Source organism: Phalaenopsis equestris, unplaced genomic scaffold (genome assembly GCF_001263595.1).
Source record: "Phalaenopsis equestris unplaced genomic scaffold, ASM126359v1 Scaffold000246, whole genome shotgun sequence".
Lineage (NCBI taxonomy): Eukaryota > Viridiplantae > Streptophyta > Magnoliopsida > Asparagales > Orchidaceae > Phalaenopsis > Phalaenopsis equestris.
Window position 1 is genome coordinate 217,476 of NW_018164688.1, and position 11,990 is coordinate 229,465.

The window sequence follows — 11,990 nt, forward strand, 5'->3', positions numbered from 1 at the left end:
CACCAAATTGATACGTGCAGCGCTCTCTCAGTGGGGAGAGGGAAAAAGGATGTGCAGGGGGGCGAGAAGGAGAGAGCGAGCGAGAGGGACAGGGGATATTGTCGGGTGGGGACTTGAGGGCTCGAGGGGATGGAGTCTTGCATAAGGGCCGATCTGGGCTTAGGGATTGAGCTTGCGCAGCAGTGTCGGGATGGCTCAGCAATGGCGGAAGACTGGCGTCGGGCATTGGCGACAGTCGTGCCGGCTGTTGTCGTGCTCCGTACGACAGCGGCCCGCGCTTTTGATACTGAGGTCGCAGGCGCCAGCTGCGCCACCGGATTCGTCGTGGACAAGTCTCGTGGCATCATCCTCAGCAATCGTCACGTCGTGAAACCTGGTATATTCGGGTTTAGTTCTCGGGTATTTCCATGTTTTGCACGGAATTGGTACCCTTCGTTGTGTAGAGTGTTTCATATGGTTTCTCTTATTGCCCAGGTCCAGTAGTTGCCGAGGCAATGTTCGTTAACCGGGAGGAGATTCCGGTGTATCCTCTGTACAGGGATCCGGTATATTTTTTTTGTCGCAGATTCTTTGCGGAATTCGGCTGTTATTTTTTTTCGTAGTTCCATGCTTCTTGAGTGCCGTAGCGTGCCTGCAACCTGCTTAAATGAAAGATGCTATTTGCTTGTGCACACAATTTGAGCAGATATACAAACTAGGATCTCGAAGCTTGAACATCGGAAACTTAACTTTTAATTGAAATGTCAATTAGTCTTTTAGATCGTACTCCAGTGCTAAATTAGCGCCATTGCTGAACCAGTATATGCGGAGCGCATCTGCGCATGAGAGGGGTCATTTGGTTTTTTTCAATGATAATTGTTGTACTGTTAATTATCGCCACACTGTGTACACCTAGGCTTTGTTTGAGCCTTGTTTTGGTGTGGGTTTTTAGGGGGAATCGTTGATATCCATTTTATATGAGAAAACATTATCATTACATTTTATGGCTTGTAGATTTTAAAATACATGTCGCTTCCTAATCTCTTTTAATAAAATGATGGAATATGTCAAGTATTCTTGTAATATGTATTTTCTAAGTACACAAATCATTTCAGCCCTCAGTCTTCTTTTGTTTAAGTGTACTTCCGAGATGAAAAAACAGAAAGAAAAAATACACCCTCCTTTTTCATGTTCAGGACACCAAAAATTTTAATTTCTGGCTTTGATATCATTGGTAGAATTCAATGTATGATAAGTTTACCCAACTTAATAACAGTAGTAAAGGTGCCCTGGAAAATGGGAAAGCAAGCATAGCCCGTGCTGAGCATTTGGTAATGAAGGGGTAATATATTCCTAGGGATGTATAAAAACAACCTTTTTTGCTTGTTCTAGGGAAGTTTCAATCTCATTCATCAAAATATATGCTAATAAATTTAAGAGACTGTTCACAAATTATCATGTTTGTATTTTTCCATTTACTTCTTGATTGATTTGTAGACTGGATTTGTGTTGCTATTTAGTTTGTTTTCTACCCCTTCCATTTCCATTCTGGTTAATAAACTTTCAGTTTCATGTACACATGTGATTAAATGTGTGTGTTGGAATGCATGCTTATTTTGATTATTACATGGACTTAGAAATTGATAAGTTTATCTTAGGTACATGATTTTGGTTTCCTTCGTTTTGACCCTGGAGCCATCAAGTTTCATAGCTACAAAGAAATTCCTCTTGCACCAGACGTTGCATCCGTCGGATTAGAAATTCGAGTGGTGGGTAATGATAGTGGTGAAAAGGTATGCGCTATATTGTTTCTATTTTTCTGATAGGAAATTGTTAAGTTTATTGTTGAATCTTTTTACACAACTCATCAATTTTGAAGTACATACTTTTTAATTTTATTCTTCTTCATTCTGTTATCTGATTCATTTGATCGTGTCATGAGTGATAATAAAGTTAAACATTCTGAAGATGATAGTATTATTATTTTGCAGAAACTGTAAAATTCTTTTTGATCAAACATAGCTTTTCATATTGCTAACTTGATTGCCAAAAGTTGATACTTGGATTTGGCAGCAACTTTTTCCATGGCTTTATTTGTAAAATTTTCGTTGCATTTTATTCGTTTGGCCACAAAGCAATAAATAACCTCCATTCCGTCTTGTTGAAATAACTGAAATAAAATCTGTAATCACAAGTGGTTTTCCTTATTGATACTTCTCTATATGCTTTCATCAAATGCTAGGAGCATGCTTGTTTTCATATTCTATATTGTAATTTAAAATGGACATAAAACACTTACAGAGGTGCTTATATATTGCAAGCGGGTTGTTATTGAAAGAAACAAGAACCATGATCTAAGACCTATTAGTATTTAAGATCTATCTGTTAACTTTCAGAATGAAATATTTTTTATTTTAAAGAATTTAATTAATGCTAAAGTAGTTTTGCTACAAAGTGAATGATGATGTTAATATACTCATGCTCACGCAAAATGATAAATTTTTCCTTAAAAATGCGCAAAGCCAATATGGAGATTGTAGATGTTTAAAACACGTAACACAACTTTTTTCATAGTTGATTTATGCTTCCCATAGCCGTTATTATTTATTAATTACCCTTATTTTGTATTTTATAGTTTCCTTTTTATCTTTATTCAGATTTTATTTTTTTGATTTTGTTTTTATTTCTTTTCTTATTTTAGTTCGTTGTAATTGAGTTTAAATACTTCTCTTTTTATTAATGAGAATAATTTTGTTCTATTACAAATCTTAACATGGTATCAGAGCCTAACCCTAGATCCAGGCCGGCTGCGGCCTCGCAAGGCCTCCTCTAGCGACTCCCTGCAACCGGCATCTTTTTTTGAAACCTACGAGTGCAGTTGTTTCCTTTAGGTTGCGATTCGTTCTTACAAGTATAATCTTCTCTTGCAAGTTGCAATTCCTTCTCGCAAGGACTCCCATCCAGGAAGCGATTCCTTCTCGCAAGGATTCTCTTCTACTGCAGTGTTCTTCCAGCATCTCTTGCTGTTTCTTTGGCACATTTCTACAGCAGTCCAACATCCCTGCAGAAGCCTGGATACTGTGAATTCCTATAGCAGGATTCCTGTTTATTTGGCTCATAATCCTAGCAAAATTCCTACAGTAGAAGCGCTTTCCGTGAAGCAGTCTTTCTCTACCTTTGCTGTCGCCGATTCTACAGAATGGAGTCCTGACAGTTGTCCAACGCCGGTCATTTATGCAGAGATTTTATTTCTTGCAATTGTATCCGTGTGTCTTGATCCTACCGGAATTAATTGATGGCTTATAACCATAAAACTAACCACACTCAGGATAAGTATTAGAGACTTCACGGTAAGCCGACATACAAACATTCAATTAATTCCTCTGCTATCAAGGGTCTCGCAGCGACGGTTGGGCCTACCATGACTCAACTGACTTCTACCCTGAACATTCTAGAATCCTCTGAATCTCTGAAAAACCAAATGGAGCATTTAATCATGCTTCTTATATGTCATCAAGTCTCTACGGGTCGTTCAACCTTCCACGTTCGACAAAATACTCTTCCCATGAATTTCACGATTTATTCTATCTCTGGTTCATGAATTATTGATTCAACTGTCATGTATCACATGATTGGTTGCTCACAAGTTTTCTCGACTTACTATCCGTGCTATGAAAAATATATCGTCAGAATTGCCGATGACTCATTTAGTTCCATTGCCAGTAAATGGTCCATTGTATTAACAACAGATCTAACTTTGGTGTCAGCTTTACATATTCCCCAGTTGCTATATAACTTGTTATTTGTCAGCAAGTTGATGAATGATATTAATTGTGTTGCTAATTTCTCTTTTGATGATTGTGTTTTTTAGGATCGTTGTTTGAGGATAATGATTGAAACTACTAAGAGGTTAGCCAGACTCTACTACTTCCAAGAGAAGAGCATGGGTAGTGAGTACTCACTTCTCAAGAGTTGTAGCTTATCTCGGGTCATTAAACGTCCTATTATGTTGCTGCATTGTCGTTTATGTCGTCATAGTTTCCAATATTAAAAAAAAGTATATTATTTGTTGTTTTCAAATAAAAACATTTCTAATTACAATTGTAAGACGTACCAATTAGCAATCATCGGACCCATTACACACCCTACACTTACACACATTCTGCTCATGTCTCTCATTCACAGTGACCTATGAGGACCCTCTCGCACTCCCAGCTACACCAATAAAAAGTGATTTTTGATTTGATTGATGGCCACACTCAAATGACATGAGTTTACATTTTAAATGACAAATATGAGGTTGTTGCTATCTTCCAAAACTTTTACACCTTCATTTTAACTTAATTCAAAACTCCTAGTCAGATCCTTTGGGCTGACAGTTGCTGTGAGTTTTTTAACTTTATTTTGGGTGAATTCTTGGTGAGTAAGGGTATCCTTCACCATAGCTCGCGTGCAAACACTCCTCTACAAAATGAGGTGGTCGAGAGGAAAAAAACCGCCACCTCGATGTTGCTCGCTCAATTATGTTTTAATCTAATGCGCGAAACGTTTTTGGAACGATGTCATTCTCACTCTCTTCTATCTCATAAATAGAGTCATCTGTAAAATTTATAAGTTTTGAACACCCTTAGCCGTCCCGTTGTCATGCTTCTCTGCCAATTGGGTCTTCTGCACCTTTGGGCCCAAGGTTTTTGGGTGCACTGCCTTTGTTTGGAACATTGCACCCGATCAGAGTAAACTTGATCCCGAATCCATAAAATGTATCTTCTTGGTGTACTCTGCCACTCAAAAGCGGTATCTGTGCTTTCATCCTACCACTAATAAAATTTATGTGAGTACTGATGTTTCATTCTTTGAAAGTGTTCCTCATTTTCCTTGCTCAACCTCAAGTGAGGGGGAGCTTAGGTTCTTAGACACTGTCCCTTATCCTACTCCTATGTATGTTCTCTTTGTTGTTACTTGTTACTGCCCTTGAGGAGACCCTGTTTTGGTGAGTCCCCCGATTCGTTGAGTGCATGATCTGGTGAGTCCCCCGATTCGTTGAGTGCAACATCTCCTCCCACTTTCTGTGTGTACACCAGACGCATCCGTTCCAATGCTCATACTCTGGAACCTGCTTCCTCCTTACAGGACCCTGACTCAACTCCGAGCGATATTTTCATCATGACCTATTCTAATGAGGAGGTGAGTTCTCAAAGTAAGACATCTAATTTGACACACTCCCTCTATTCTCGCTTCCTCCTTACAGGACCCTGACTCAACTCCGGGCGATATCCTCTTCATGACCTATTCTAATGAGGAGGTGAGTTCTCAGAGTAAGACATCTAATTTGACACACTCCCTCTATTCTATGACAAAATGTTTCTTTCCGTAGTTTATCGTCGACCTACAGAAGATTTGCTGCTGCCTCGACGAACAATGAGATTCCAGCTACTATTGAGGTTGCTCTTGCTGATCTAGCCTAAAAAATGACAATAATGGAGGAGATGAATGCCCTTTGGCGGAATCGTACGTGAGAAGTGATTGATTTTTCTCAGGTTAAGAAAGCTGTGGCGTGCCAATGGATTTTCAGCACAAATTTTAACTCTGATGGATCTTTTAAACGCAACAAGGTACAATTGGTCGTCAAAGGGTACTCATAGACTTACGAAGTTGACTATGAGGAGATAGTTGCTTCAGTGGCCAGGTTAAACACTATTCGGGTCCTATTATCCCTGCGGTGAATATTATTTTGCCTTTATTCCAGCTAGATGTAAAAAATGCTTTCTTGAGAGAAGAGCTTATAAAAGAGGTATATATGTCTCTCCCTCTTGACTTTGTCTCTATCGCCTCCAAATGACGAGTGTGCATGCTGCGAAAGTTCCTCTATGAGCTAAAGCAGCCCCTAAGGGTTTGGTTCGACAAGCTCACAAAGATGGTTGTGGGTAATGGTTTTTCTCAGGCTTAATCAGACCACACTTTCTTCTTCTTATATTCCTCTAATGGTTAGGTAGCTATCCTTATTATCTAAGTTGACGATATTGTTCTTACAGGTAACGATCTCCTAGCATTGGAGTCATTGAAAGACATTTTTGCTAATTCCTTTAAAATAAAAGACTTGGGTTTCCTCCGGTAATCCTGGCATAGAAGTGGCTCGATCATCTCGGAACATTTGCCTACCTCAGGGTAAATATGTAATTGATCTCTTGACAAAGAACAATCTTCTTCTGTGTAAATCTGTGGCTGTCTTTATGGATTCCAATGAAAAATTGTCCGATATTTCCAGTGTTGTGCCTGTCAACAAGACTCACTACTAACGCCTTGTGGGGAAACTTATCTATCTCGCTCATACTCGCTTCAGATTTGCCACGCAGTTGGTGCAGTGAGTCAATTCATGCATGACCCCTATAAGCACCATCTCCAAGTTGTCTATCGGATTCTTCACTATTTAGAAGGTACACCAAACTTAAGTTTTTTTTTTCTCGTCACACTTCTCAGTTTATTACTGTTTTTAGAGATGCTGATTGGGCTGACACGATTCACGATCGACATTCCACTTCGGGGCATTGCTCATTTGTATGGAAAAATCTTGTCACATGGAAAACAAAAAAACAGTATGTGGTTGCCCGAACCAATGCTGAAGTTGATTTTCGGTCCATGTCCTTACGCATCATGCTTTATAAACTTCGTATGCCAACCAGGGGTGGAATTAGTCTTTTTTGTTGAGGGGGGCATCCAGTCTCACTAGACCTAACATTTGGGGGGCTAGATCAACGAAGGAGTGAGTGATATTTCAGAAGGGACAATTTATATTTCAGGAGGGGTGAAGGATCAAATTATCTTCCATATAAGTAAAAATTTGAATTTGTGGGTCCACCTTTGATGCCGACCTTTGTCCAACCACAACTATTCTGTGATAATAAGGCCGCTATCAACATTGCTTACAATCCAGTCCAACATGATCGTACCAAACATGTGGAGATTGACAAAAACTTCATTAGGGAAAAGATTGAGTCCGGGGAAATCTGTGTTCTTTTCTCCTCTCCAATATTTAACTAGTGGATATCCTCACCAAGAATCTTCCTCGCCTTTTTTTAGATGATTTCAAATTCAAGTTGAACATGATTGATATTTATGCTTCAACTTGAGGGGGAGGATTAGATTTATGCCTTCTATAGCCGTTATTATTTATTAATTACCCTTATTCTGTATTATGTAGTTTTTTTTAAATCTTTATTCTGATTCTATTTCATTGATTTTGTTTTTATTTCTTTTCTTATTTTAATCCATTGTAATTGTGTTTAAATACCCCTATTTTTATCAATGAGAATAATGCTGTTTTATTCCAAATCTCAACAGAATTCATGACAGAAAGAAATATTATTTCTTGGATTAAATATGTTGCATAGAGCCCAGCTTGATACCCACGCTCTCCAAGTTTCATAAATCTTGACCATCAGAAATCCATTTGGATAGCAACTGACTCATCTTTTGACAAATTTTGTTTTATACTCTACTCCATAGCACAAAATTAACGAAAAAATCCTTCCGATGTTTTAACCAACTTAATATACTGCTGATTGAACGATTTTTCAAAGAAAAATAAAAAGCTAACCGAAAAATTACCTATTTATAGATGTTTCATCTTGTGAAAGAAAGATCTTAAGAGAGAGGCTGTAGAAAAACATCATAGTTGGAGAATTATTGTAGCCTAACAATGTTTGAATTATTTGATTGAGTACAGTTGTCTTATCAACTATAATTTGGGGCAAGGGAGTGTAATAGTTGAAATTATTACTCATTGTATAGTTTTAACCCTTTAAATGGTGTAGGTGCTTGGCTTCTTCACCTTTTGTTGTTGTCAACCAAGGTTATTTTATCAATAGTTTTTCTAACATTATAATTCATGGAAATCTAGACATCGGGGTGAATGATGAACACTGTGGCGTAACAGCCTACAAAAGGAAAACAGAGAATAGCACAAAGCAATACAGAAATTTGTAACCGAATATATTCTCCAAATCTCCTATTTTTTGTCTATAGCTAACCAAAATATATCAGGACCCAGCTAATTGGTCCTGCTAATGGTAAAGTAGTAAATGCAAGCATTACTATTTAAGTAACTAAGAAAGTAAACAGAATAATAAGACACCAAAAAAACAAAGGAAAATAAATAAAAAAAGGCAAGCACTGCATTAGTTATTGGTTACTGGCATCAGGTCACTTGCTGGCTGCATCACACTGCTTACAAGTTCCATGTAATGCTAGATATTGTTGAATATTTGCCTCAAAATGTGTGATACTTTTGTATCAAGTCATTTATTTTTGGATGTAGGATTAACTCAATATCTTGTTCTAAAGATCTTATATTTTTGTAGCCGTTTCAGTGAGTTGCTTTTCTCACATTCAGATGGTTATAGTTTTCTATGGACGTCTGGTCTATATTCGTGGCCAATTTTGTCGTACAATTTTACAAAATGTGGTTTTATGAAATAATTGACCTAATCAAAGTTGTAATGTTCTGGTTTGTTTTGGACATCTCTGCAAAATTGACAGGAGATTCATAATAAAAACGTATTTTTTAGACACAAGCAAACCTCCATTTAACCGCTTCTCCCACCATTGATTGCAGTTGATGTTTGACTTTTCATCTGATGCAAGACGTTATTTTGTTATGATTTTTGAAATAGAATATTGACTACATTTGCTCTTCTACCTGTCTCATTCCCTTTCAAATTGTCATGAAAATACAGTGCAAGTTGGGTTTTAGCTGCATAGTTTCTACCATGGTGTGGTATTGCATTTTTCCAAAACTTGTTTTGAGGAGTATTAGATTTTTGCTTGTCGTTCAAACCATTTTTTTAAAACTTGGTGCTTTGCATGTACCTGATTGCCTTACATTCACACGCACTGTGTGATTGGCTGCTGGTGTCTTATCTTTTTAGATAATTGTCTAATCACCTGTATTTTCTTAAGATTGTCCTATTCTAAGTGAAATTATTCTGTAGGTTTCAATTCTGGCCGGAACTCTTGCACGTCTTGATAGAGAGGCACCCCAGTATAAGAAGTAAGCTCAATATTGCTCGCTTGTGCTTCGAATATGCTACTGGAAATCATGCCCTAAACTTTCTTACCCCGGTTATTGTAATGTCTAATTATTCAACAAATGCACTTTTTTGTTTACCATCCAGGGATGGATATAATGACTTCAATACATTCTACATGCAGGTTTGTTATTCTGGCCTTATACGAGCAGTTTCACAAGAGTTTTATTTTTTAACCCTTGTATGAATACATTCTATTTTTCAAGCAACTTAAAATCTGATTCCTTTGTCTTTCTAACAATAATTTTAATAGAAAATGACATTTTAATACAAATAACTTCATGATCGGGATCTTTAGTGTTATTCCAACTATTTTGGAGTAGCTCCATGCATTCTCCTTTCGTTGAAGCTTACATGATGTGTTAGCATAAGGAATACTCTAAATAGTTAGCGGAGGTTGTTTATATCGCTGAAGCCTGGCTCATTGTCTTAATTCCTGAATTATATATCGAGAGGATCTCTTGTTAAAGGGAACAATTTTTCTCGTATGTGATATCTGAGCTGGGTTGATCACTCCTTACTCGCCCAATTTGGTCCACTCCATGGTTTTTCAACCCCTATAATGATCCTTGTCTGTTCCTCCCTTCCACCCTTATGTGTATACTCTTCTGACCCATTGGCATAAACATTCTTCAACCCTCGACTTACTTTTTTGTACTCATTTCTAGTGCCTGCAGTATATTTCCATTCCTAGCATATGCAAGTCATGTTTGTTCTAAGTGCATGTTCGCTTAGCATGTGATCATGTGACCTTTTGTGTCCTTGCAGCCTGGCATGCACGTCGGCTGCCTGCGACACACCCTATGATCATTCCTTATGCTTGATTCTTGCTCACTGCTACATGGACAGTCGCATCCTACCACCGTAGATATCACAATTGCTTCCTCTAGCTGAAGGTTTGAGCACAACTTTTCCTATTTTACCCCTTTTAATGATTTGAATTAACCCTTTGGCTCTTTTGCTTTCTCTTCTCGTTGGTCTCATGACTACTGAATCTCCTTTCTATCATTCATAACTCTTCTTGATCATCGATTCCATAATCAGTTGCACCAACTATCTCCTATAATTTACGACTTTAGATTCATGTTGTTTCTCAAGATAAATTCCGTTACGATGATGCTATTTCTTCAGTTTGCAATGATATCATCAAGTTGTCAAAATGGAAAGCATTTGAATTTGTGGCTCTTACTTGTTGGTTACTTAGGGTATATTTGTGGCTTCAAATTTTCTTTGGTGATGGCCTTGGATTACTATTGCTATGGTGCTTGATCTCTTTTTTTACTGTGACTTTTCATTTTCCTTTCTTCTTTATGGTTTGTGCATTACCTATCTTCTTAAATAGAGTTGGATTTTGATGCTATGCGCAATGCTTCTTTAACTCTTTTTGGTTTGAGGTTTATTAAAATGAAGGGTGTTTGGACCGAATACTCATATAATTGTACAAGCATAAAACTTGGTGCCATTGCTTATGTTTGTTGTAGATAAAAAATAGAACTAATAGATGTTGATGTTGACCCCATGCCTAAATGCAAAAGTGTCAGCAATGCTTATTTGTTCATGGTTATTAAACTGCATAGTTAATAATGCTCATGTGACATGACGAGCTTTCCATAGTTCAACTTCCATTTTGTTTTTAGTGTTTCTTTTGTGCTTTCAGAATCTCTTGCCACTACTTGTTTGAATGTTGAGAAAGGGTTGTGGGGTTGCGGATTGTTTTTTTGGTTGATTTATGTTTTGATGAGTTAAAGTTATTGTTTGATAAATGCATTTCAGAGTAACTACTTGTTTTGATAAAGTATGTTGATCGATTCTTTTCATGCTCGTAGTGGTAATGGGTAAGTCAAAAGAAATTGTATCGTTCTCTCAGTGGGATAAAGAAGTAAAGTTAACCTTTTGCGATCTATGCCTGAGGGAGGTTGACTTGGGACATTGGGCAACCACTTATTTTCACAAGTAAGGATGACAAAATATTATAAAATTTTTTAAGAAAAGTACCGGAAGAGAATGTGATAGAATGCAACTGAAAAACAAGTGTGATTAGCTAAAAAAATTGAACATATGAAAAGAGTTGAAGTGAGGTTCCATGGGCTTCGATTGGGATCCCATAAAGTGAATCATTGATGCTTCAGAAGAATGGTGAGATAAGATATTGGAGTTGAAAAAGTTATTCAACGCTTGTTGCTTTGCAAGTTTGTTTTTCTTTATGATGCCATCTCAATAATAACATATTAACTTGTAGGTCGTGCCAAATGCCAAGAAGTTGAAGTTTTAGAGGCATTGACCTTGAGCTTGAGGAAAAGTTGAACCTAATATTTGGTGGAGTCGTGGCCATAGGTGACATGCATGGGCACCTAGTGAGAGAGTACACGCTGACATAACTGAGCCTATAGATGCTAAACAAACTACCGATTCAAATGAAGGATCCAATCCAATCCTAAATGAAGTTGGATATACTTGTCGTTTCAAATGTCCTAGAGCTGACAAGAATAAAAATATGATGTAGTATTCTTAAGATGTCGGATTTCATAATTAGTTGTTTCTTGTACAAATGAGTTTGACAGCTCACATGCAACTTCTATTCCGCAGGTTATGATAATGCTACAAGAAACTTCAGAAATTTATGAGGACATGACACTTTATTTGTTTTCAATGAAGTTGTTAAAAGATCCGACTAGCCGAGATTTCTTTGTTTTGATGCCAACTGATTGTTGGGTTAATTATTTACGTTACTTTTAATGAGAATCAGGATGCATACTAAGTATGTTATTTTGGGACTTTATGTTAGATTGATTCTGGTTTGAGACTTCCTATTATATTGTTGGCATCAATTTTTGGATGTCACGAGTGCCGACAAATTCTATATGTCGCGCCGTGCACGAAATTGGCTCGAATTGACTCGATCAACAGCGAGCTCGTTCAAATAGCCCC

At 37.4% G+C, this 11,990-nt stretch overlaps 1 protein-coding gene across 1 annotated transcript in view; it reads left to right on the forward strand.

The window, feature by feature from the left end:
- LOC110024101 (protease Do-like 7) overlaps positions 1–11,990 on the forward strand; it is a 161,367-nt gene continuing 149,377 nt past the window's right edge. Inside the window, exons 1-5 of the mRNA XM_020723860.1 lie at positions 1–376; positions 475–545; positions 1,638–1,772; positions 8,967–9,025; positions 9,150–9,186. Coding sequence (XP_020579519.1) covers positions 130–376; positions 475–545; positions 1,638–1,772; positions 8,967–9,025; positions 9,150–9,186 — 549 coding nt within the window. The 5' untranslated portion in view covers positions 1–129. The remainder of the gene's footprint in view (positions 377–474; positions 546–1,637; positions 1,773–8,966; positions 9,026–9,149; positions 9,187–11,990) is intronic.